This window comes from Bos indicus x Bos taurus, chromosome 9 (assembly GCF_003369695.1).
Source record: "Bos indicus x Bos taurus breed Angus x Brahman F1 hybrid chromosome 9, Bos_hybrid_MaternalHap_v2.0, whole genome shotgun sequence".
Lineage (NCBI taxonomy): Eukaryota > Metazoa > Chordata > Mammalia > Artiodactyla > Bovidae > Bos > Bos indicus x Bos taurus.
The window spans coordinates 13,213,456-13,241,304 of NC_040084.1; the positions used below are offsets into that span (position 1 = coordinate 13,213,456).

General features: G+C 39.2%; 1 protein-coding gene and 1 non-coding gene across 4 annotated transcripts in view; one reads left to right on the forward strand and one right to left on the reverse strand.

Moving 5' to 3' along the window:
• SLC17A5 (solute carrier family 17 member 5) overlaps window positions 1-27,849 on the reverse strand; it is a 76,065-nt gene that overhangs the window by 34,436 nt on the left and 13,780 nt on the right. For all 3 annotated transcript variants that reach the window (XM_027550945.1, XM_027550944.1, XM_027550946.1), the window contains 4 exons: window positions 25,412-25,645; window positions 23,782-23,869; window positions 21,187-21,273; window positions 20,217-20,335 (listed from right to left, as the gene is read on the reverse strand). In XM_027550945.1, coding sequence (XP_027406746.1) covers window positions 20,217-20,335; window positions 21,187-21,273; window positions 23,782-23,869; window positions 25,412-25,645 — 528 coding nt within the window. The remainder of the gene's footprint in view (window positions 1-20,216; window positions 20,336-21,186; window positions 21,274-23,781; window positions 23,870-25,411; window positions 25,646-27,849) is intronic.
• LOC113898940 lies at window positions 10,261-10,364 on the forward strand. The gene has a single exon (XR_003512796.1). It is a non-coding gene; the product is annotated as a U6 spliceosomal RNA (small nuclear RNA).

Sequence of the window (27,849 nt, forward strand, 5' to 3'; positions counted from 1 at the left end):
ACTGGAGAAAGTCCACATGCGCCAAGGAAGACCCAGCAAAGACAAAAAAAATCTTCAAAAGATTCATCTGGAGAAGGTAAACAGAAGTCTAATAACATAAGTACAAGTGAATGCTAAGAAAATAGTAGAGTTGACACTTTTCTTCATGAGCCCTTTGTCAGCTACCATACCAAACAAAATGATGGCAGGCTCATCAATACTCCATATTCAAACACACTATTCCCATTAAACAATGTATTATTATTAATTTTTAAGTGACAAAAAGCTTTTCCTATTAAAATTCAAAATTTATGTATATATTGTTTATTTCATCTTACCCATCATTTAAAGAGTCTGTCTTTATGTAAATTTTATAATGTATGAAAGTACAGAAGTGCATACAGATAACCATAAAAATATGCATATGCTCAGATTGTTATCCCCCACACTGTATTTTTTAAAAATATATTTATTTACTTGGCTGTACCAGGTCTTAGTTGCAGCACTTGGGATCTTCAGTTGTGGCAATGTGGCATCCAGTTCCCTGAGCAGGGATCGAACCTGGGCCTCCTGCATTGGGAGTACAGAGTCTTAGCCACTGGACCACCAGGTAAGTACCCCCGCTTTACAGACACATGATTAAGTAAAGCCTGGAGACCACTGGTCTGAGAAATCAGTTCCTTACATTTCCTGTATACTGAGACTCTGCTCTGTCTCTTCAAAAGCTGGAGCAATCTATGTTTTCACCTCTAGGGTGCACTATTATTTAAAAAAGGGGAAGAACCAGTATTACTTGGGGCCTTTTTTCCTAGGGACTTTTGATCTGATTTGGTAGATATACTCTTGTGATTCCCCTCATGTATCAAAGATGTAGGGGATATGGGGGAAGAGAAAGAGAGGGGACAATTATTCTTATATAGCAGGGTTCTTGATTCCAGCTACACTTCAGAATCTCCTTTGGCACTTCAAGATTACATTTGGCTGTGTTCTACCTCAGACTTGCTGATTCAAAGCCAAAGTCAAACTTCTGAGTGGAGGGCCAATGTGTATATTTTAAAAGGCTTCCCTGGTGATTCTACACAGCAGTGGTTCTCAAACTTTGCTGCACGTTAGAATCACCAGGCGAGCTAAAAAACCCCAGAGCCAAAATCACACCTGAGACCAATTAAATCAGGTTGGGAGATGGGTAGGATGTAGGTGGCCATATTTTTGAAAGATCCATGGATGATTTCAAAGTGTAGCAAACTTTGGGTTCCACTGTTGTAGTAATTGGGGCTTCCCCGGGTGGCACTAGAGGTAAAGAATCCACCTGCCAATGTAGGAGATGCAAGAGACTCTGGTTCTATTCCTGGGTTAAGAAGATTCCCTGAAGAAGGAAATGGCAACCTACTCAGCATTCTTGCCTGGAGAATCTCATGGACAGAGGAGCCAGGCGGGCTGCAGTCCATGGGGTTGCAAAGAGTTGGACACGACTAAGCATAACACAGCAGCAGTTGTAGTAATTAAAGAATTCTGCAACCTCCCCACTGCTGCACTGAGCCCTAATCACCCCTTGCTTGAAAATCTTAGGACAAAGAGGAAGGAAAAAACCAGTCTAGAGAATTTAGCATTTAAAGGAATTTGGAATATAGCTCTTTTTACATGGCTTTGAAACTCACAAAAGAAGTGAAATCATACTTCTTTGTTGAAAAATATGAGCCTAAATGTATCTGATCTAAATAACTGAAATATATCTGATATAAAATATGTAATAATTTTAAGACATGTTTATAACTATGTATTTACACTTACTGATGGTGATGTTTTAGAAGAGGATAGGGCTCTGATAATAGCTTCTGTAGCTTTTCACCAGTATTTAGGCATAATCTTGCTTATATTAATATAAATGAAGGAAAATTGAAACAAACTGAGCCATACCAGAATATTTTCACAGTCTAACAATTGAATTTTCTATAATCTGAGTGTTTTGGAGAATCACTCAACCATGAGCAGCTATACGTGGAGAGTGATGTCAGCAAGATGGCCAAATAATATGCCCCTTATTGGTATCCACTGTCCCCCACCCCCAACAACAATCTGGCATCCATCCACAGACAAAAGTGTTTTTCTGGGGGCAGTGGGATCTACAAACATATGCCAAGGGACCTGGTAAGAGTTTTGCATGCCTGTGCATTGTGTAAAAGACATAAGGATCTTGGTCCCAGCTGTGAATCCTGAAGTAACTTGTCAACCAGCTTCAGCCTTTCTTGGCTGTGGTCTGGGAACCCTTGGAAAATAATTGACTTAGTTAGCTTTAGACAAGGAAATCCTGGCATTTGTGACAACACATATGGACCCTGAGGGCATTATGCTAAGTGAAATAAGTTATACAGAGAAAGACAAATACCGTATATCATGTGGAATAGAGACCAAGCTCTACAATGAGGGAAGCCACCACAGTGAGAAGCTTGTACGCTGCAACGAAGAGTAGCCCCCGTTCGCCACAACTAGAGAAAGCCTGCATGCCACAACAAAGACCCGGTGCAGTCAAAAGTTAAATAAATACATAAATTCAAAAAGTCAAAACTCATGGAAAAAGAGAATAAAATGGTGGTGGGCAGGGGCTGGAGAGAGGGGGAAACTCATCTTCCAGTCACAAGATGAGCAGCTGCTACAATCTAATGTCAGCATGGCGACGATAGCCAGCACTACTCTATCATGTACTTGAAAGCTGCTAAGGGAGTAGATCTTAAATGTTCTCACCACAAAAAAGAAATGGTAATCCACTGAGATGATGGAGGTGTTAACAAACCCCACTGTGGGCATCATTTTGTAACACGTGCTTGTGTGTGTTAGTCGCTTAGTCGTGTCTGACTCTTTGCGACGCCACAGATGGTAGCCCGCCAGGTTCCTCTGGAATTCTCCAGGCAAGAATACTGGAGTAGGTTGCTGTTCCTTTCTCCAATTTTGTAATTAAGTATATCAAATCATCATGGTGTACATCTTAAACAAACATACATAATGTCAATTATATCTTAATAAAGCTGGGTGGGGGGAAAGACCAGTTGTAGGCCAAACATATAAGCTTGACATGTAGCAGGATCTCAATAGCTATTTATCACATGAATATGAAGCCCACAGAGTCAGAAATTTGGAAAGAAGAATATGATATGTAAATGTTAGTGTTCATTTGTAAACTGAGTATAAAACAACAGCTTTCTTTTCTCCGAATGACAATTATGACATCAATTTATAGTATTTCCACATTACAAGTTATATTTTAAGGGGGGAAACCCTTCATTTATAAAACATTCAAATTAGTGATGAATTTTTAAATGTTTCTAGGAGAAACTATCCAATTAGCTGTGGCAGACATTAAAAAAATCCTTCAGGATTTTAAGATAACCCTGTCTAATAGAACTTATTATGGTGACCGAAATGTTCTATGTCTACACTGCCCAATTTGGTAAACAGTAGCCCAATCAAGCCTTTGCAATATGGCTAGTGTGACTGAGGAAATGAATTTTTAATTAAATTAATCTAAATTAAAATTTAATAACCACAAGTGTTGGTGGCTACCATAATGGACAACAAAAGTTGAAGGCAAGATCTTAATAAAGTACAAAACAGCTTTTTCTGATGTTCTAGATAAGAAATTATTCTTTTGCTATTATCAGAGATGACTTGTCAATCACGCAATGTCACACACTCTCTTGGCTTCATTATACTTAAATGTTGGCAAAGCGCATTACAAAAGTTCTTGCCAGAGCTCCACATTCTTCTAAAATGACACTGCTGATGAATGAAAAAATACTGGAAAGGAAATTTTTTAGTTGTTCAGATCATCTGCCCAGCCAATATTTTGAGAGCAAATTCTTTAAGATATTTGAGTAAGGGAATTTCTGAAGGAATAATCAATGAGATCGTGAATCTTGTATAGAGAATGTATCATTAAATAAGTAATAATAGCTCAAACAGCTTTTAAAAATAACAGTTGAAGCACGAAGGTACAGAACAAAAATGTATTTGTTGTCAAATGTGCAAAATCTTCTAGACTATAGGAAGGGTAAGGTCAGTCAATAACATTTGAGTATCTTCTATGTACAACTTCACAAAAAAATGTTTTCCTGTCAAATGTAAGAAACAACAAATTGGTTTAGAAAAAGCTGCATGAAACGCATGTTCTAAGTTAGCGCAACTAAATACTCAAGCCAAAGCCCTTATTTGCTTCATAAGACTGCAAAATTGTATACTCTTTCAAAAAGGTAGACGAGAAGCAAAACAGTTATAAAATATCCTGTCCTAAAGACTTAGTAAAGAAAAAAAATTAAAAAGCAAAAAAACAATACCAGATCTCTTGAGGAAAGAAAACGTCAGTGGGTAAAGTGGTAATGTCTTAACAATTTATTAAAAAGGAGACCTCTATATACCGTGTTCTTGGACTGGAAGAATTAATATCGTTAAAATGACCATACTACCCAAACCAATGTACCAATTCAATGCTATCTCTATCAGAATAACAACGCCATTCTACACAGAACTCGACAAATAATTTAATAGCTTGTATGGAAACATAAAAGACCTCGAACAGCCAAAACAATCGAGAAAGAGAAACAGCTGGAGGAATATGCTTCCTGACTTCCAACTATACTATAAAGCTATAGTAATAAAAACTCAGTATGGTTCTGGCACAAAAGCAGACTCATAGATCGGTGGGACAGAATAGAAAGCCCAGAAATAAACCCACACATGCATGGTCAATTGCTGCTGCTGCTGCTTCTAAGTCACTTCAGTTGTGTCTGACTCTGTGTGACCCCATATATGGCAGCCCACCAGGCTCCGCCGTCCCTGGGATTCTCCAGGCAAAAACACTGGAATGGGTTGCCATTGCCTTCTCCAATGCATGAGGGTGAAAGTGAAAGTGAAGTTGTTCTTACTCTATGACAAGAGAGAAAAGATAGTCTGCACAATGGAGAAAGACAGACTCTTCAATAAATGGTGCTGGGAAAACTGGACAGCTATATGTAAAAGAAAAAATTAGAACATTCTCTACTCCATACACAAAAATAAACTAAAAATAGATTAAATATTTATAAATGTAAGACTGAATAGAATAAAATTCCTAGAGGAAAGCATAGGGAGAATGCTCTTTGACAAAAATTGTAGCAATGTTTTTTGAATCTATCTCCTAAAGTAAATAAAAGCAAAAGTAAATAAACAGGATCTAATTAAACACAAAAGCTCTTTCACAGCAAAGGAAACCATCAAATAAAAAAAACAGTACCTACTGAATGGGAGAATATATTTGCAAATAATATGACTGACAAGGGGTTAATAGCCAACATATATACACACCACGTACAAGTCACCATAAAAAAATAAAGAATCTGATTAAAAAATGGGCAGAAGAACTGAACAGATATTTTTCCAAAGAGCAAATGCAGATGGCTAACAAGCACATTAAAAGAAGTTTAAGTCACTAAGACCAGGGAAATGCAAATCAGAACCACAGTGGGATGTCACCTCACATCTGTCAGAATCACTACCATCAAAAAGAACACAAATAACAAATGTTGGAGACGATGTAGAGAAAAGGAAACCCTTGTACACTGTTGGTGGGAATGTAAACTGATGCAGCCGCTGTGGAAAACGGTATGGAAGTTGTTTAAAAAACTAAAAATAATTAAAAATAGAACTTTAGATGACCATGTATCTACTACTGTGGGCAAGAATCCCTTAGAAGAAATGGAGTAGCCCTCAGAGTCAACAAAAGAGTCCAAAATGCAGTACTTGGGTGCAATCTCAAAAATGACAGAATGATCTCTGTTTGTTTCCAGGGCAAACCATTCAATATCACAGTAATCTAACTCTATGCTGTGACCAGTAATGCTGAAGAAGCTGAAGTTAAATGGTTCTATGAAAACCTACAAGACCTTCTAGAATTAACACCCCCAAAAATGTCCTTTTCTTCACAGGGGACTGGAATGCAAAAGTAGGAAGTCAACAGATACCTGGAGTAACAGGCAAATTTGGGCTTAGAGTACAAAATGAAGCAGGGCAAAGGCTAATAGAGTTTTGCCAAGAGAACGCACTGGTCATAGCAAACACCCTCTTCCAACAACACAAGAGAACACTCTACACATGGACATCACCAGATGGTCAATACCAAAATCAGATTGATTATATTCTTTGCAGCCAAAGATGGAGAAGCTCTATACAGTCAGCAAAAACAAGACTGGGAGCTGACTGTGGTTCAGATCAAGAACTCTTTATTGCTAAATTCAGATTTAAACTGAAGAAAGTAGGGAAAACGACTAGACCATTCAGGTATGACCTAAATCAAATACCTTTCAATTATATGGTAGAAGTGACAAATAGATTCAAGGGATGAGATCTGATAGACAGAGTGCCTGAAGAACTATGGATGGAGGTTCATGACACTGTATGGGAGGCAGTGATCAAGACCATCCCCAAGAAAAAATGCAAAAATGGTTGTCTGGGGAAGTCTTACAAATAGCTGAGAAGAGAAGAGAAGCTAAAGGCAAAGGAGAAAAGGAAAGATATACTCATTTGAATGCAGAGTTCCAAAGAATAGCAAGGAGAGATAAGAAAGCCTTCCTCAGTGATCAATGCAAAGAAATAGAGGGAAACAATAGAATGGGAAAGACTAGAGATCTCTTCAAGAAAATTATAGACACCAAGGGAATATTTCATGCAAAGATGGGTACGATAAAGAACAGAAACACTATGGACCTAACAGAAGCAGAAGATATTAAGAAGAGGTGGCAAGAATACACAGAAGAACTACACAAAAAAGATCTTCATTACCCAGATAACTGTGATGGTGTGATCACTCACCTAGAGCCAGACATCCTGGAATGTGAAGTCAAAGTGGGCCTTATGAAGCATCACTATGAACAAAGATAGTGGGGGTGATTGAATTCCAGGTGAGCTATTTCAAATCCTAAAAGATGATACTGTTAAAGTGCTGCACTCAATATGCCAACAAATTTGGAAAACTCAGCAGTGGCCATAGAAATGGAAAAGGTCAGTTTTCACTCCAACCTCAAAGAAAGGCAATGCCAAACAATGTTCAAACTACCACACAATTGCACTCATCTCACATGCTGGCAAAGTAATGCTCAAAATTCTCCAAGCCAGGCTTCAACAGTATGTGAACTGTGAACTTCCAGATGTTCAAATTGGATTTAGAAAAGGCAGAGGAACCAGAAATCAAATTGCCATCATCCATTGGGTCATCAAAAAAGCAAGAGAGTTCCAGAAAAACATCTACTTCTGCTTTATTGACTATGCTGAAGCCTTTGGATGGATCACAACAAACTGTGGAAAATTCTTAAAGAGATGGGAGTACCAGACCACCTTACCTGCCTCCTGAGAAATCTGTATGCAGGTCAAGAAGCAACAGTTAGAACTGGACATGGAACAAGAGACTGGTTCCAAATTGGGAAAAGCTGTATATTGTCATTCTGCTTATTTAACTTATATGCAGAGTACATCATGCAAAATGCCAGGCTGGATGAAGCACAAGCTGGAATCAAGATTGCCAGGAGAAACATCAATAACCTCAGATACACAGATGACACCACCCTTATGGCAGAAAGTGAAGAAGAACTAAAGAACTTCTTGATGAAGGTGAAAGATGAGGAGAAGGGGGCGACAGAGGATGAGATGGTTGAATGGCATCACTAATTAGATGGACATGAGTTTTAGCAAGCTCCAGGAGTTGGTGATGGACAGGGAAGCCTGGCATGATGCAGTCCGTAGGGTCGCAGAGTTGACTGAACTGAACTGAACTGAACTGGGAAGTACCAAATGACCTAGCAATCCCACTCCTGGGTACCTACCTGAAAAAAACAAAGACAAAAACCAAAAACCTCTAATTGGAAAAGATATAGGCATCCTAATGTTTATAGCAGCATTATTTACAATTGCCAAGAAATTGAAGCAACCTAAGTGGCAATCAACAGATGAATGGATAAAGAAGATATGGTATACACACAATGGAATAGTACTAACTTATAAAAAAAGAACAAAATTTTGCCATTTGCAGCAACATGGACGGACTTGGGGGGCATTATGCTAAGTGAAATAAGTCAGAGAAACACAAGGTATTACTTATTTATGGAATCTAAAAAATACAACAAATTAGTGAAGATAACAAAAAAGAAGCTGACTTACAGATACAGAGGAAAAACTAATGGCTACCAGTAGGGAGAGGGACAGTGGGAGGGGCAACACAGGGGAGTGGGTAAAGAGGTACAAACAATTAGGTATAAAATAAGCTACGAGGATGTATTATACAACATGGGGGATGCAGCCAATATTTTATAACAAGTATAAATGCAGCATAACCTTTAAAAATCGTGAATCACTATTTTGTAATAGGGCTTCCTTGGTGGCTCAGATGGTAAAGAATCTGCCTGCTATGCAGCAGAGTTGTGTTTGATCCCTGCGTCAGGAAGATCCCCTGGAGAAGGGAATGGCAATCGCTCCAATATTTTTTTTAAAGATTTATTTATTTACATTATTTTCTGGCCATGGTGGGTCTTCGTTGCTGCACATGGGCTTTCTCCAGCTGCGTTGAGCTGGGCTGCTCTCTGGTTGCAATGTGCGGGCCTCTCATTGAGGTGGCTTCTCTTGAGGAGTACAGGCTCCGGGCACGCGGGCTCTAGCAGTTGCTGCGCAGTAGTTGTGGCGCATGGGCTTAGTTGCTCCCTGGAATGTGGGATCTTCCCAGACCAGGGATCAAACCACTGTTTCCCCATGTATTTGCCACGAAGGGATGGGACCGGATGCCGTGATCTTCGTTTTTTGAATGTTGAGCTTTAAGCCAGCTTTTTCACTCTCCTCTTTCACTTTCATCTTCTTTGCTTTCTGCCATAATGGTGGTGACATCTGCATAACTGAGATTATTGATATTTCTCCTGGCAATCTTGATTCCAGCTTGTGCTTTATCCAGCCCGGCATTTTGCATGATGTACTCTGCATATAAGTTAAATAAGCAGGGTGACAATATACAGTCTTGACGTACTCCTTTCTCAATTTGGAATCAGTCTGCTGTTCCATGTCCGGTTCTAACTGTTGCTTCTTGACCTGCATACAGATTTCTCAGGAGGCAGGCAGGTGGTCTGGTATTCCCATTTCTTGAGGAATCTTTCATGTTTGTTGTGATCCACACAGTCAAAAGGCATGTGAAATGAGTGCAACTGAGCGGTAGTTTGGACGTTCTTTGGCATTGCTCTTCTTTGGGACTGGAATGAAAACTGACCTTTTCCAGTCCTGTGGCCACTGCTGAGTTTTCCAAATGTGCTGGCATACTGAGTGCAGCACTTTAACAGCATCAAGCTTACAAACAGTTCACGGCATCCCAGTGCGTAAAGAGTAAAGTCTAAGCTCCTCAGTGGGACACACAGGATTCTCCATGATCAGGCTTCTTCTGCCACTCTCTGCCTTTGCCTTTTACCTGCAGCAAGACCTGATTCCTGGCGAGTATCACTCTCTCTCCTCAGAATCTGCTTATACCACATCCTTGCCCGGGGATACCCACACATCTCTCCCTTTCCCAATGTGCCTAGTTCACACCAACTTCTCTTTCAAGATTGCTCAGATGAAGCTTTTACCAGTAAGAAAGAAACACGCAGCCTCTGACTGCTCTCACCTGAGATGGTCTGCTTCTAACAGTTGGGCCACAGCACGCTCCCACTGACTGTGACGCCTGGTCTGGGAAGATTCCACATGCTGTGGGGAACTAAGCACATGTGCACAACTGCTGAGCCAGCACTCTAGAGCCCATGCTCTGCAACAAGAGAAGCCACTGCAATGAGAAGCTCACGCACTGCAATGAAGAGCAGTCCCTGCTCACCACAACTAGAGAAAGCCCGCAGCCATGAAGCCCCAACACAGTCAAATAAAATCTCAAAAAAAACACGATGGAATGAGACAGATGGACAACACCTTGATCACCTCTGAGCACAGATGAAAACAAGAATGTATGAACCACACAGAAGAGCAAAACTCTCTCCTGGCTAATGTGACTGCTGCTTCCCTGCCAATTATAGCCTCAGCCCCACCTAGATAAAAATTAAGATCCTCAGCCACAGAACCGCTACTGCCTTCTCACAGCACCAATTCTGGAGCAAAACAGTGATTCTTTAAACCTTCCTCACAGTCAAGTAACACAAGTCTAAACTGTAGCAAGCTGCCTTCAGCTCTCACTGAGATGCCCTTTAGTTCCTCACGGTGTGGTTTCTTCTGCATTGCCACAAAGCAAGAAATCCCATGCTCCCTTTGGCAGGACATACACTAAAAGTGGAACAATACAGAGAAGATTAGCATGGGCCCTATGCAAGGATGACATGCAAATTCATGTAATGCTCCATATTAAAAAAAAGAAAGAAAGAAATCCCTTTGTTCAACACTACAGGTATGTTGCTGACAGTCCTTGGCAGGAGAGTATCATCTCCAGGCTGGCTGAGGACTCCTGCCTTCTCTGTATCAAAGATGTACTAAGTAACCTATAGACAGCAGTGTCGGCCTGAAGTTCTGTCCATTCACGCCTGTCTCCCTCTGGATATCATAGGTCCCACAGGAACCATGTCTTGTTCATTTCTTCTCTCTGATTATCAATTTTTTGGTCCTCAGTACCTTACAAAGAGGGGCTTCCTTATTGGCTAAGATGGTAAAGAATCTGCCTGCAAAGCAGGAGACCTGGGTTTGAACCCTGGGTCAGGAAGATCCCCTAGAGAAGGGGATGGCTGCCCACTCCAGTATTTTTGCCTGGAGAATCATATTGACAGAGGAGTCTGGCAGGCTACAGTCCAGGGGTCGACTGAGCAGCTAAGCACACACACACCTGACAAAGAACCTAGGACATAGTAAGCGCTCAAAAAATGTTTAAGGAATGAATGAAGTACAGCAGACCCCAAACATTTATTGGATCCAGGATTAAAAGTGGAGCTTCATGTAACAAAGCATTTTATGACATTTTCAACTACAATGTCATCTGGTTTAAGAATGCCATTTGAAGTTCTGCTGCTGCTACTGCTGCTAAGTCACTTTAGTCGTGTCCGACTCTGTGGGACCCCACAGACGGCAGCCCACCAGGCTCCGCCGTCCTTGGGATTCTCCAGGCAAGAACACTGGAGTGGGCTGCCATTTCCTTCTCCAATGCAGGAAAGTGAAAAGTGAAAGGGAAGTCGGTCAGTCGTGTCCGACTCTTCGAGACCCCATGGATTGCAGCCTACCAGGCTCCTCCGTCCATGGGATTTTCCAGGCAAAAGTACTGGAGTGGGGTGCCATTGCCTTCTCCGGTTTGAAGTTCTAGGAAACCTAATTCTCTTAATTCCTCTTGCTTCTGAATATTTCAATTTCGGAAGCATATGGAAAAACAGATTAACCTTAGGTTTGGATAATGGACAGATTTAGGCACCTTTGAAACTCTCTTAAAAAAAAAATCTAAATAAACTAAAAAGTTTCATAAGTCAGTGAGGATAATGGTAAAAATGAAATTTTAGAAGTAGCAAGTTATTAATAATCAATGCTGAGAAAACATACCAAGTGTTTTTAAAAAATGGAAGCATAATTGACTTACAATATTATATTAGTTCCTTGTGTACAAAAGAATAATTCAAAATTCAATACAAAGCTATTACACAATGTTGACTTATGTTCCCCGTGCTGCACAGTAAGTACATCCTTGTTACTTATTTTACACCTATTAGTTTGTACGTCTTAATGCCCTTCAACTACCTTGCCTGACCCCCCCTCCCCCTTCTCCCTCTCTATCCACTAGTTGGTTCTCTGTATCCATGAGCCTGTTTCTGTTTAATATTTGTTCACTTGTTTTATTTTTCAGATTCCACATATAAATGAAAAGACACAGTATTTGTCTTTTTCAATCTGACTTATTTCACTAAAGCAAAATACCGTCCAGATCCATCCATGTTGTTGCAAATGGCAACATTTCATTCTTATGTCCAAGTAATATTCTACTGTATATATAAGACACATTATGTTTTATGTGGCAAGATCCATTTACAATGCATTAACTCTTTTAATCTGCTCCTCAGTGGGGGGAAAATGGGTATTCATTTAATTAATATCTCAGAGAACACGGAGATCTCTAAGTAACTTTATTACATTGGTGGTACCTTCTAAATTTCTGTTAACTTTTGGCAAAGACCAAGGGATGCCATATTTCTTAAAATTCAGCAGCTTACAGAGACCTTTGTAGCAAATTATAAAAAGTTAAAAAGAAAAGTGAATGAGTAAATGTTTAATTATTACCTGGTTTGCTACATATAAAAATTGAACCCTGTGATTTAAGGGTGGGCCCAGTGAGCTGAGACAAGCACATACAAGCCCCGCAATGCCGAGAGTGACCCCAGGGAGCCCAGACAAGCACACACAAGCCCCGCGATGCTGAGGGTGAGCCCGGGGAGCACAGACAAGCACACACAAGCCCCGCAATGCTGAGGGTGAGCCTGGGGAGCCCAGACAAGTGCACACAAGCCCCATGAGACAGAGGCCGGGCACCCGGAGCTGAGACAAGTGCCCACAAGCCCCGCGATGCAGAGGATGGGCCCAGGGGACTCAGACAAGTGCACACAAGCCCTGCGACACAGAGGCCGGGCCTGGGGAGCTGAGTCAAGCGCACATAAGACCGTGACGCAAAGGCTGGGCACCGGGAGCCGAGACAAGTGCACAGAAGCCCCGTGATGCAGAGGCTGGACATGGGGAGCTGAGACAAGCGCACTCAAGCCCTGTGATGCAGAGGTTGGGACCATGAAGCTGACACAAGTGTACACAAGCCCACAACACAGGGGAGTGAGTTCCGGGGGCTGAGGGAAGCCCACAGAAGTCTCCACGACACAGAGGGCACAGTTGGGGAGCCAAGAAAAAATCCACACAAACCCCTGCCCAGCTAGCTTCGGCCAGCAGTGTAGGGCGGGACAGGAGAACAGAAGCATAGCAATGATCCCGGAGACAAGTCGGGGGTTGGCGACAGTGGAGATATGCTGAGAGGGCCACTTTGAAGCAGCTGTGGAAATAGATGTGTCTAACACTGCCAGGGCCAGAAGGACTGCCCAAACACATACTGGACCCATAGAGACTACTGGACACTGCACCGCCCTTCAGAGAGATGAGATCCAGCTCCATCAACCAGAACAGAGGCACAAGCTCCCCCAACCAGGAAAACATCACAGGACACTACCCGACCCCATCCACAGGGCAGACTCCACAACCAAGAAGAAGTACGACCTTGAGAACCTTTTTTTTTTTCATTTTTTCTTATAAATCACCCTGCTTACTCCCCCTACATAGTCTCACCTTCACATTATCCTTTTGCAGTGCTGTGGAGTTTTCCTCTTTGTTTTTCTTGTTAAAAAAAATAATTCATTTTTAAGATTTTTTTTTTCTTTTTCACCTTTTTTTTTGAATGAGTTTTTAAATTTTGTTTTTTACATATTTAACTTCTTTGCCTATCGTTCTATACTGACTATAGCTATTCCTGACCATATAGAGATCTTTCCCAAATACATCTATTTATCTTTGCTTTTCTATTTTTTCTTTTCTCTCTTTTTTTTTACCCTCTTTTCCATCCCCTCTTTTTCTCTTTTCCTTCCCTTCTCCTCTTTTTTCCCCCTTTTTCTATTCTCCTTTTTTTTCTTTCACTCTTTTTTTTCTCACCAAGTAAGTTAAATTGTTGAGCTCTCTTTGCTATATTCCCCAGTTGGCACTCTGATTGTGCTCAGTTTTCCAGATTGAGCGTTCGCTAGCTCTGCTTTTTAATTAGTTGATATCACTTTTGGTTTTCCTTATTCAAGTCAATCTCCTGTGCTCTTTTCTTTAGAATACTGTATGTGTGCAAGTGTGTGTTTATGTCCCATTATTTCTGTAATTACCTGCTTGATCTCCTCCCACTAGAACACAGGCACAAGTCACCCCTAACAAGAAGTCAACACAAACCACCCATCCAATCTTCACCTCCAAGGGCAAAAACCAAAAGGAATAAGGATTATAACCCTAAGGCCTGAGAAAAGGAGACATCAAGTGGGGCAAGTTAGAAAAAAAAAATGATGATAAGACAGAGAAATAAAGCACAAATGAAAGAACAAAGTAGAAACTCACAAGACCAAATAAATAAAGAGGAAATAGCAATCTACCTGAAATAGAATTCAGAATAATGATAGTAAAGATGCTCCAAAGACTTGAAAATAGAATGGAGAAAATGCAAGAAACATTTAACACAGTTAATACAATCACCAAGGACACAGAAGAAGTAAAGAATAAGCAAACAGAGATGAGTAACACAATTACAGAAATTAAAAATACTCTAGAAGGAACCAATAGCAGAAAAACTGAGGCAGAGGAACAGATAAGTGAGCTGGAATATAGAATGGAAACTGGAAATAACTGCGGAAGAGCAGAGTAAAGGGAAAGGAATAAAGAGAATTGAGAATAGCCTCAGAGATCTTTGGGACATATTAAATGCACCAACATTTGAGTTATAGGGGTTTCAAAAGAAGAAAAAAAAAAGGCACCGAGAAAATTTTTGAAGAAATTATAATTGAAAACTTCCCCAACATGGGAAAGGAAATAGTCAATCAAGTCCAAGAAGTGCAGAGAGTCCCTCAGAGGATAAACCCAAGGAGAAACACGTCAAGACACATATTAATCAAGCTAACAGAGATTAAACACAATGAAAGAATATTAAAAGCAGCAAGGGAGAAGGAACAAGTAACATACAAGGGAAAACCCATATGATTAACAGTGGATCTTTCAGTGGAAACTCTGCAGGCCAGAAGGGAATGGCAGGATATATTTAAAGTATTGAAAGAAAAATCTACAACCAAGATTACCATAACTGGCAAAGATCTCATTCTAAATTGATGGAGAAATCAAAAGCTTTACAGACAAGCAGAAGTTAAGAGAATTTAGCATCACCAAACCAGCTTTGCAATAAATACTAAAAGGACTTATACAGCCAGTAAACACAAGAGAAAGGAAAGACCTACAAAAACAAACCCAAAACAATCAAGAAAATGCCAGTAGGAATATATGTATTGTGGATTAAATGCACCTACCAAAAGATACAGACTGACTGAATGGATACAAAAACAAGACACACATATATGCTACCTACAAGAGACCGACTTCAGACCTAGAGGCACATACAGACTGAAAGTAAAAGGATGGAAAAAGATATTCCATGTGAATGGAAACCAAAAGAAATCTGGAGTGGCAATCCTTATTTCAGGCAAAATAGATTTTCAAATAAAGAATATTATAAGAGACAAAGAAGGACACTATATAATGATCAAGGGATCAATCCAAGAAGAAGACATAACAATTGTAAATATTTATGTACTCAACACAGGAGCACCACAATACATAAGGCAAACACTAACAGGCATAAGAGGGGAAACAGTAACACAATAATAGCAGGGGACTTTAACACCCCAGTTACACCAATGGACAGATCATCAAAACAGAGAATCAATACGGAAACACAAACCTTAAATGAAACATTAGACCAAGTGGACCTAATTGATATCTTCAGGACTTTCCATCCAAATGCAGAAGAATATACTTTCTTTTCAAGTGCGCATGGAACATTCTCCAATAGACCACATCTTGGGTCACAAATCAAACCTCAGTAAATTTAAGAAAGTTGAAGTCGTATGAAGAATTTTCTCTGTAGTTGATATCTAGTATCTATGAGACTAGATATCAACTACAGGGGAAAATTGCAAAAAACACAAACTCATGGAGATTAAATAATACATGACAACAAAAACACAATGACCCAAAACCTATCGGATTCAGCAAAAGCAGGTCTAAGCAGGAGGTTTATAGCAATATAATCCTACCTGAAGAAACAAGAAAAGCATCGAATAGACAGCCTAACTCTACATCTAATGCAGCTGGAAAAAGAACAAAAAAAGTCAGCAGAAGGAAATAAATCATAAAGATCAGAGCAGAAATAAATGAAAAAGAAATGAAGGAAACAATAGCAAAGGTGAATAAAACTAAAAGCTGGTTCTTTGAGAAGATAAACAAAATTGACAACCACTAGCCAGACTCATCAAGAAATAAAGGGAGAAAAATCAAATCAACAAAATTAGAAATGAAAAAGGAAAGGTTACAACAGACAACACAGAAATACAAAGGACCATAAGAGAATATTATAAGCAACTATAGGCTAATAAAATGGAAAACCTAGAAGAAATAGATTCTTAGGAAAGTTCAACAGGAAGAAACAGAAATTATGAACAAGCAAAGTACAAACACTGAAATCGAAACTGGGATCAAAAATCTCCCCCAAAACAAAAGCCCAGGGCCAGATGGTATCACAGAATTCTATCAAACATTTAGAGAAGAGCTAATGCTTACTTTTCTGAAAATCTTCCAAAAAATTGCAGAGGAAGGAACACTTCTAAACTCATTCTATGAGGCCACAATCACCCTGATACCAAAACCAGGTAAAGACAACACAAAAAAGGAAAATTACAGGCCAGTATCACTGATGAACATAGATGCAAAAATCCTCAACAAAACTCTAGCAAATAGAATTCAACAACACATTAAAAAGCTCATACACCATGATCAAGTTGGGTTTATCCCAGGAATGCAAAGATTCTTCAATATACACAAATCAGTGTGATACAACATATTAAGAAGTTGAAAGATAAAAACCGTATGATCATCTAAATAGATGCAGGAAAAAGCCTTTGACAAAATTGAGCACCCATTTATGATAAGAGCACTTCACAAAATGGGCATAGAAGGAACCTACCTCAACATAGTAAAGGCCAAATATGATTAAGCCCACAGCAAACACTGTTCTCAATGGTGAAAAAGTAAAAACATTCCCTCTAAATTCAGACAAGAGTGTCCACTCTCACCACTATTATTCAACATAGTTTTGGAAGTCTTAGCTATGGCAATTAGAGAAGAAAAAGAAATAAAAGGAATCCAGATTGGAAAATAAGTAAAACTCTCACTGTTCGCAGATGACATGATACTACACATACAAAATCCAAAAGAAACTATCAGAAAATCACTAGAGCTAATCAGCAAACTCAGCAAAGTTGCAGGATACAAGGTCAATACACAGAAATCACTTGCATTCCTATATACCACCAATGAAAAATCAGAAAGAGCAATTAAGGAATCAATCCCATTCACCACTGCAACAAAAAGAATAAAATATCTAGGAATAAAACTACCTAAGGAGACAAAAGACGTGTATATGGAAAATTACAGGACACTGATGAAAGAAATCAAAGGTGACATAAACAGATGGAGAGATATTCCATGTTCCTGGGTAGGAAGAATCAACATTGTGAAAATGACTATACTACTGAATGCAATCTACAGATTCAGTGCAATCCCTTTCAAATTACCAATGGCATTTTTCATAGAACTAGAACAAAAAATTTAAAAATTCATATGGAAACACAAAAGACTCTGAACAGCCAAAGCAGTCTTGAGAAAGAAGAATGGAGCTGGAGGAATCAAGGTTAGTGAACTCAGACTATACTACAAAGCTACAGTCATCAAGACAGTATGGTACTGGAACAAAAGCAGAAATATAGACCCATGGAACAAAATAGAGAACCCAGAGATAAACCCATGCACCTATGGGTACCTTATTTTTGACAAAGGAGGCAGAATATACAACGGGGCAAAGATAGCCTCTTTAAGACGTGGTGCTAGGAAAACTGGAGAGCTATGTGCAAAAACAGAAATTAGAACACTTCCTAACACCATACACAAAGATAAACTCAAAATGGATTAAAGACCTAAATGTAAGATCAAAAACTATAAAACTCTTAGAGGAAAACATAGCAGAACACTAGATGACATAAATCAAAGCAAGATCTTCTATGACCCACCTCTTAGAGTAATGGAAATAAAAACAAAAATAAACAAGTGGGACCTGATTAAACTTAAAAGCTTTTGCACAGCAAAGGAAACTACAAACAAAGTTAAAAGACAACCCTCAGAATTGGAGAAAAGAATAGCAAAGGAAACAACTGACAAAGAATTAATTTCCAAAATATGCAAGTAGCTCATACAACTCAATACCAGAAAAACAAACAATCCAATCAAAAACTTGGGAAAAGACCTAAACAGACATTTCTCCAAAGAAGACATACAGGCGGCTAACAAACACATGAAAAGATGCTCAACATCACTCATTATTAGAGAAATGCAAATCAAAACTACAATGAGATACCACCTCACACCAGTCAGAATGGCCATCATCAAAAAGTCTGTTCAATGTAAATTGATTACAGCCACTGTGGAAGATGGTACGGAGATTCCTTAAAAAACTAGGAATAATACCACCATATGACCTAGCAGTTCCACTACTAGGCATATACCCTGGGCAAACCAAAATTGAAACAGACACGTGTACCCCAATGTTCACTGCAGCACTATTTACAATAGCTAGTACATGGAAGTAACCTAGATGTCCATTGATAGATGAATGGATAAAGAAGCTGTGGTACATACATACAATGGAATACTACTCAGCCATAAAAAGGAACACATTAGAGTCAGTTCTAATGTGGATGAACCTAGAGCCTATTATACAGAGTGAAGTAAGGAAGAAAAAGAAATATAAATATCATATACTGATGCATATATATGGAATCTAAAAAGATGGTACTGATGAATTTATTTTCAGGACAGCAATGGAGAAACACACACAGAGAACAGACCCATGGACACAAGGGGAGGCGAGGTGGGAGAAGGTGAGATGTATGGAGAGAAACGTAGAAATTTACAACACCAGATCGGAGAAGACAATGGCACCCCACTCCAGTACTCTTGCCTGGAAAATCCCATGGACAGAGGAGCCTGGTAGGCTACAGTCCATGGGGTCGCTAAGAGTTGGATATGACTGAGCAACTTCACTTTCACTTTTCACTTTCATACATTGGAGAAGGCAATGGCACCCCACTCCAGTACTCTTGCCTGGAGAGTCCCAGGGACGGGGGAGCCTGATGGGCTGCCGTCTATGGGGTCGCACAGAGTCAGACACGACTGAAGCGACTTAGCAGCAGCAGCATGTAAAATAGATAGCCAGTGGGAATTTGCTGTATGACTCAGGGAGCTCAAACAGGGGCTCTGTGACAACCTAGAAAGGTGGGATGGGGTGGGAGATGGGAGGGAGGTTTGGGTGGGAAGGGACATGGGTGTACCTATGGCTGGTTCTTGTTGATGTATGACAGAAAACCACAAAGTACTGTAAAGCCATTATCCCTCAATTAAAAAAATTAAGGAAGAAAATAGATGACCAACAAGGACCTGCTGTATGGCACAGGGAACTGTATTCAATATCTTGTAGTAACCTACAATAAAATCTAAAAGAATATATATAAAACTGAATCATTCTGCTCTACACCTGAAACATAACACTGTAAATCAACTGTAATAACAACAACAACAACAAATCACTCACTCTTATGACTGTAAATAGAACAGAATAAAAGAACAATTGTACCAGCTTGGCAGGGGGTGGGGAATTGAAAATATCAATAATAACAACTTGATGGGGAATAAAAGTTTTATAGGAAATATCTCATGTTCTTTAAACCAATAAAGTGACTATGAAGCCATTAATAATGCTAAAGAAAAGACTGTGTATTTTAATTTTTCCTAATGTTTTCAGGTTCTTCTTTTATGCTCACTAAAAGACAAATATTTTATCCCCAGGGCTTGAGAATTTACTGTATTAAATTATGACAGATTTGATTTCTGATTTGCTATTGTGCTCAATTAAGTGAAGCAAATCTTACTTTAGTGCATATAAATTTTTTCTAAAGGTCTATTCTAGAGGAGCAAATTATATAGTATAGCAAATGTGCTGTCCTTGTTAAATCACACTCATTTAAAATACAGATAAAAACACACTCGTTTCCTAACAACAAACGTTTAGAATGTAGCTGTAAGATTCCTTTTGTAGATAACACATCTTATTTTCTACTAAGAAGAAAGACAAAGAGAGTCACTTGCAAATCATTACTCTAGAAGATGTAAAATGAAAAGTAATTTTTCATAGATTTGAACTAGAAAGAACTAAAATATCTTGGGCAAAACAGTACTTTGTATATTAATTTGCCTAGAGTGTGCACAACAGAAATATTCAATAAAAAGTTGGTACCTTAAACCTGAAAAAAAAGGTTTCTGAAATTATTTTTGAAATATGCCGAAGTTCATACCTGATTTTTTAATGATGAAAGAATATACTCCTTTTCATAGGGGGTGATTGTCTTGTGAGTTTCTGGTGTATCACTAACTAAGCAGATCCATAAAATAAACCAGATGATTCCAACAAGGCCTTAAAATAGAAAATAGTTAAATGAAGTCAGAATGTACCAATGAAGCAATTTACTTATGTCTTGAAAAAAATTATGTAATTATAAACTTCACCACAATATGTCTAGCATTGTCACCACACAAATCTTTTTTTTTGTTATGAGAACTTTTAAGATCTATTCTTTTGGCAACTTTCAAATATGCACTACAATATCACTGTGCAATACTTTACAAACCTAGTCTTATTTATTTTATAATGGTAATTTTGCACCTAAAGCGAACAACTTTTGACCACATGACTGCCTAACAGGATCTACCAGACAAAACCTTTAAAAAACTAAATGTCTACAATCTATTATTTCCACAGGTATCTGCTTTTGTTTATTTGTTTTGATTGCAGACATATTTCCTGAGTAAATGTTTAGGTGGAATCTACTTTATTAAAAACGTGTATCATCCTCCTATTGAGATTGAAGAATGAAAGGCCCTGGGGCTAAACAAACAAGCAAAAAAGATGAAAACTACCAAGTGAAAGTATCCTACTTTGCTTGAGAAGAAATATTTTCAAAATTCACACTTTTATAATAAATGACATAGCAATTTTTGTAGTAAGTGTAGCATTTAAGTCCTGGATTCAACAGCACTTTCTATTGAACAAATATTCCAACATTAACAGCAAGTCACAGCTTAGCCAGATCATTTTAGCCACATGAACTTGAAAAACAGGTTATCAGTAAGTGTTTCAGGGCTTTGCGGTTTAGGAAATGGTTACTTCAGTGAGTTGGCATATACATATTTTAACCAGTTATTAAACCTCTATTACATTTCAGACCTCTCACATCATAATTTAGGTTACATTTTGAATAAACTTACCGAAGAAATAGAAGACATAAGTCCAATTCATATAGTAGCAAATTACTCCAGAAAGAGGCAGAGAAACTACTGTCCCAAGTTGTGCCCCTGGAACAACAACAAAACTTTGTAAACTTTGGAGAAAAATGAACGAACAGGGGACAGGTTTACTGCTTAAGAAGATGGATAATAGATTATGAGGAAAAGAGCAATCAGCTGCCATAGGTGGGGCTTCCCTGGTGGTCTAGTGGTTAAGAATTCGCCTGCAGATGAAGGGGTCACTGGTTTGATCTTTGGCCCTAGAAGATTCCACATGATGCAGAGCAACTAAGCCCAGGCACAACTACTGAGTACACATAAGAGTTGAGGTTGTCGTTTAGTCAGTAAGTTATATTGACTCTTTTGTGACCCCATGGACTGTAGCCCACCATGTAGGCTTCTCTGTCCGTTGGATTTCCCAGGCAAGAATAAAGTGGGTTACCATTTCCTTCTCCAGAGGATCTTACTGACCGAGGGATAGAACGCCATTCCTACACTGGCAGGCAGGTTCCCTACCACTGAGCCACCAGGGAAGCCAGAGGAGTTGAGTTAGTCACATGTAAATACAAATAATCCATTCTCTTAAGGGATCATTTACCAGAAAACTCATAATATGTAAAATGGATACATTAATATATAGTTACATTAGTTACAATTATATAGCTATTGCTGAATTTGAAGGCATCAATCAACGGAAGACCTATTATAATATGAGCTAGTAAATGCCACATTACTAGTAAATGTGTTAGAAAGCCACGTGTTTGGGGGAAAGGCTAAAGATGATCTCTAAACATAACGTACTGCAGCACATCTGATGGAAAATGAACAAAGCTTTCAGTAATCTAATTTGCTCTAAACACATTACACACATTTGTATCAGATAAATAAGTACGAAAACTTATTTTAACCACCAAACAGAAGCCATCTTAGTAGGTACAGTGTAAGCTAAAATAATCAGACATTGTTTCTGGTCTCAAGTTTTAGTCTTATAGAGTGAGTAAATATAAACAATTATTATATGTTAGAAAGTGCTGAGTGTCACAGAGCAACATGGAATTTCAAAGGTAGGACAGATAACCTCTGACCACTAGAGGTCAGGAAAAGATGTTAAAAGGCAGTGGTGGGACTTTGAAAAGATGAGCAAGATCTGGTCCTGTAAGAAAGAAGGTATGGAGGCAGAGGTAACAGGGTGAGTAAGGAATGAAAGAAGAAAAGCGGCAAGTGGGATTGGGAACTTCATCTGGGTGAAGGAAAGGAAAAGAAAGGCTAGAGAAACGGGCTGAACAGTTGTTGAATATCTGCTCCCTGCCAGGCACTATGTGCCAGGGGCTAGGCTGGCTAAAATGAAGGGATAATGACCACAAAGACTCTTGACCCCTCATCTGAGCCCAGGTTTTATTTAATAGGCAAAGGAGAACCACAGTGCCTCTTCTTGAACTTCTTATCAGATTTCTTACATCAATCTCCACACAGCTGTAAGAATCTTCTTAAAAGAAAAGAAAAAAAAAAGGAACCTTCTTAAGATGTACATGAGATCGTATCTCTCATGTAAAATATTTCCCCATTTTGGAGAAGAAAAACCCTGTGACCTGTAGGCCTTGATGTAATCTGGCTCTTGTCTATTCCTCTAAGCCCAACCCACTCCAGTACTCTTGCCTGGAAAATCCCATGGACTGAGGAGCCTGGTAGGCTGCACTCCATGGGGTCGCTAGGAGTCGGACACGACTGAGCGACTTCCCTTTCACTTTTCACTTTCATGCATTGGAGAAGGAAATGGCAACCCACTCCAGTGTTCTTGCCTGGAGAATCCCAGGGGCGGGGGAGCCTGGTGGGCTGCCGTCTATGGGGTTGCACAGAGTCCGACACGACTGAAGCTATTTAGCAGCAGCAGTGCTTCTCATTGCTTTGAAACTATGTTACTTCCTGCCTGTCAGTCCTTGTACATGTTGTTCTGATTGGCTGGAATGCTTTCCTTTTTTGCTCTTTGCATGACTGGTTCATCTCATTCTTCAGATTTTAGCTTAAAAGCCACTGCAAGAGAGGTCTTTCTCAACCACTGTATTTAAAAGCCGTCAGGTCAAAAAGTTTTCATTCAGTATGTGAGCTGGAGGAATTATAATTCACATATAAAGCTCATGCTATCTTACCTATAGATCAAAATGATAGAAAATAATGCATAGGGGAAAAAAAAGGTGTCTGAAGGGAGGGATTGAAAGTCATGACATGTTTATGAGATGATCAAACCAGAAATCACAATTTAAGGACACAAGTATTCAATTTTCCAGCTTTTGGGGGATTTTGTTCTGTTAAAGCATTCTCTATACCAACATCTGAAAAGGCAACATGGTTTGAAATAAAGGATAGCAGATGGAGAAAAGGACAACAGTCAATTATGCCACATTGCTATATGCTAGTGAGCCAAGGAAAACCATTAATAACAAAGTTGTATCCTCAAAACTTTATTTTTCCCCAAAGGAAACACTTGACATTGCATGACTCTGGTGTATACCTTTCCCCCAAGGTTGATGTGTAGATAACAAACTGTAGCAACGATCTTTATAAAGATGGTTATCTCACCTGCATATGAAATACTCAGAAGCTTGCTTCTTTCAAGAGGGGGAGCCCATGAAGACCACATGGCATGCATGGCTGGAAATGTGACACCCTGAGAAGGGAAAAAGGCATTTCTGATGAAATACAAAGTCATTTTGTTAATGTCTTAAATTCAGTTGAGTATCTTGTTGCAAGAAAAATTTCTGGATAAGACTCCAACCAGAATTAGGTTTCATGGAGTGACATGCCTTTACAGTGTTGAGTGAAAATACCTCATAGTGAAGTACTTTAAAAATCTGAACAAAGATTTGTGGATTCTGTCAACTGGTTTGAGGACTGCAAGGTAAGGGTTATAAAAAATATAAAAGAATGTATTGAGTGATGATATAAAGGGATTCCTCTCAATGTTAACTTTACTCATCTACTTTATTTAAGGCCTGAATGAAATGGAAATGTAACCAATACATAACTTAAACATACTGATCTAATACGGTGGGATACTAGAAGAAAATTCAAATTCACCCTTATCAACAGGAAAAATGGTCCTACCAAAAAACAATTAGAGTGTTTATGGTATTTTTTTTTTAAGTTTTCTGGTCATAATCAGCCTAGTAAATGCTAATTAGTGGAGGGGCAAGATAGGAGGAGGGGATTAAGAGGTATTAATACAAACCACTGGGTATAACATAAATAAGCTGTCAGGAAATTGCGTATCACAGGGAATATAATATTTTATAAACATTACAAATGGAGTATCATCCATAAAAATTTTGAATCATTATATTGTACATCTGAGATTTACATAATATTGTACATCTGTTACACTTTGACTTAAAAAAATACCAGTTACAGATAATGGAGAAGTAACAGAACAGTGAAAGCAGGGAGGTCCATGGAGACTTGGGAGAGGAGGAGATGCTACCGGGAACAGGAAGGAATACATTCTGGTAGATTCAAAGTGGTGGATTCACTGCTGTCCTTGGCCATTCACTAGCTGTTGTAGCCTCAGAAAGATCAGTTAACCTTTTAGAACTTCCATGTCTTTATCTGTAAAACATGTATTTTACTCAGGTAAGGAGAAGAAGAACCTGGTATTAGGGGGCTAGTTTTATTTTATAATCAAGAAGAGCTTATTTGGTACACCTCTATTTGATAAGGATCGTTCAGATGAGTGACCAAAGCTTAAATTTAAATAGCACCTGGCAATTTCCAAAGTTGTCTAGCCATTATTATGACTGGATTTTACTACTCCAGTCAGTGTTTTTCCTACACAGATACAAAGGGATTCCTCTCAATGTTAACTTTACTCATCTACTTTATTTAAGGCCTGAATGAGACTAACACTTTTGCACTTCCTTATCTCCTCAGTAGGAGGGAACAGGGGGAGCTATGAAGTGTCCCCTAGAAAATGTTTTCTCTGATCTTTGAGTAAAGCTTTTAATTTTGGAGTGCTTCCACTGGAGAGCTCATCGACCACAAACAAAAATCTACTCATGTTATTTTATGGTTTAATCAGTTTTTAGTTAAAAAATAAATCCCTATTATCTTCCAGTGTCATTTTTTGGGGCTCATGTTCATACCAAAGAATGATATCTTTAAGAAGATAAGAAAGTGAGAAGGGGTAAGAAGAAAAATAAAAGAGAAAAAAGCATACCTCTCCTAGCCCTTCTAGTGCCCTGAGTGCAACGAGGGCTCCGAATCCGAAATCTGCAGCGAGGGGAGTGAACAGGGTGAAGACAGCAGTACCAAGGACTCCGAATCCTAGCAGCAGCTTCCCCCCACTTCTGCTGGCAACATAGCCTCCAGGAATTTGTGTGATGATGTAGCCATAAAAAAAAGACCCGAGAATCCACCCTTGAGTTTCTGCATCCCACTGGTACTTTTTACCCTATAAAGAATAGGAAAAAAAAAAAGTCTTTTATGGCTAAGTAACATTCCATTGTGTTTACATACCACAGCTTTATCCATTCATCTGTCAATGCACCTGGATGTTTCCTCCACGTCTGGCTGTTGTAAACAGTGCTACGATGGACACTGGGTGCATATGTCTTTTAGAATTGTGGTTTTCTCAGGGTATATGCCCAGTAGTGGGATTACTGGGTCATATGGTAGTTTTAGTCCTCTTTTTTTCTTTTAAGGAATACTCCACACTCTTCTCCATAATGGCTGCATCAGTTTACATTCCCACTAACATTGCCTGAGGTTTCTACCTAGAGCCTGTTATAGAGTGTGAAGTAAGTCAGAAAGAGGAAAACAAGTATTGTATATTAACATATATATTTGGAATCTAGAAAAATGGTACTGATGAAATTAGTGGATGGATTTCTGGACACAGCAGGGGAAAGTGAGGGTAGGAATGAATGGAGAAGGTAGCACTGACATATATACACACTCGTGTAAAATAAACAGTTAGTGGGAAGTCACTACAGAACACAGGGAGCCCACCCTAGCGTTCTGTGATGACCTAGAGCGGGTGGGATGGGGGCAGGTGAGGGAGGCTATGGATATATATATAATTATGACTGATTTCCATTGTTGTACAGCAGAAACCAACAGAACATTGTAAAGAAAATTTCCACCAAATAAAAAATTTAAAAAAACTCAGCCTTTTAACATCTTGATAAAATGGCTCCTTTTACTGGCATGTGGGTACATATAAATGCAATTTTGAACCACTGTTCTTTTTTTCCCTGTTTATTTGTTTTTTGGCAGTGAGGCCTGTGAGATCTTAGTTCCCCGACCAGGGACTGAACCCAGGCCATACTAGTGAAAGCACCAAGTCTTAACCATTGGACTACCAGGAAACTCCCCAGAACCACTGATGGAGGCTGAAGAACATGCAGACTTCCTCTTGGGTGGGTGAGTCAATGTGATACAGACATGCAGTTTCTAGGAGTGAATGGAAAATCATTCAAAGTCATAATGTGCAGGCATGCTTGCTATTTTATAAAACTAGACTATGGGATGAATTGTAGATGTTTTGTGACAAAGAAGGCTCAAAAAAGGCAGAGGGCTGATCCAGAAAGTTACTGATCAGGATACTTCAGAGGCTAAGCCAGGCTTTTGAGCTAGGACTGGGTTCAAGGCCAGCTCTATTACTTACTGGATTTGTAACCTGGGAAGATTAAATGGAAAAGGCACATAAAATAAGGCCTGACACATACCAAGTAATCACTTAATGTTAGCTACTAGTATGCAAAAATATAATGTCTCCTCATTTCAGAGCAAGCACTTAAATAAGGATATAGAGCAGTACAATAGAGCAAGAATTTAAACCAAGCCAGAAGCTTCATGTGAGTAGGATATGCCTTTTAACTAGTAGCAACACACAGTAAGGTGAATATGAAGATTTTAAAATTTTATTAACTTATATTTTTGGTTGTGCTGGGTCTTTGTTGCTATGCATGGGCTTTCTCTAGTTGCATCGAGTAGGGGCTACTCTCTAGCTGAGGTGCATGGGCTTCTCATTACAGTGACTTCTCTTATTGCAGAGCACAGGCTCAGGAGTTGTGGCCCACGGGCTTATTTGCTCCATGGCATGTAGACTCTTCCAGGACAAAGGACCGAACCTGTGTCCTGAATTGGCAGGCAGATTCCTATCCACTGCACCACCAAGGAAGTCTGAATATGAAGATTTGACAGCTGGGTATCTGAATCTTTAGTACACGTAGCCATGTAACCTAACCCATGTGTTAAGAACCATTCAGGATTTCTTTTTATTGTGCATATAAGGCAGATAGGTGGCTTAGATGCTAAAGAATCTGCCTGCAATGCAGGAGACCTTGGTTTGATCTCTGGGTTGGGAAGATCCCCTGGAGAAAGGAATGGCTACCCACCATCATATTCTGGCCTGGAGAATTCCATAGACAGAGGAGCCTGGTGGGCTAGAGTCCATGGGATTGCAAAGAGTCGGACACGATTAGTGACTAAAACTTTTCAAGTAGTTGAATTATCAGAAGAATTTGTGGAAGGAAGAAATACAAAGCAAACCCACAATTATCTTTGTTTATAGTACCATTCTGTAGCTTCTCTGAAATTCTAGGGCTTCATGAAGTATCTAGCAGTTACAGGTTGAGTCAGGGAAAGTGGGTG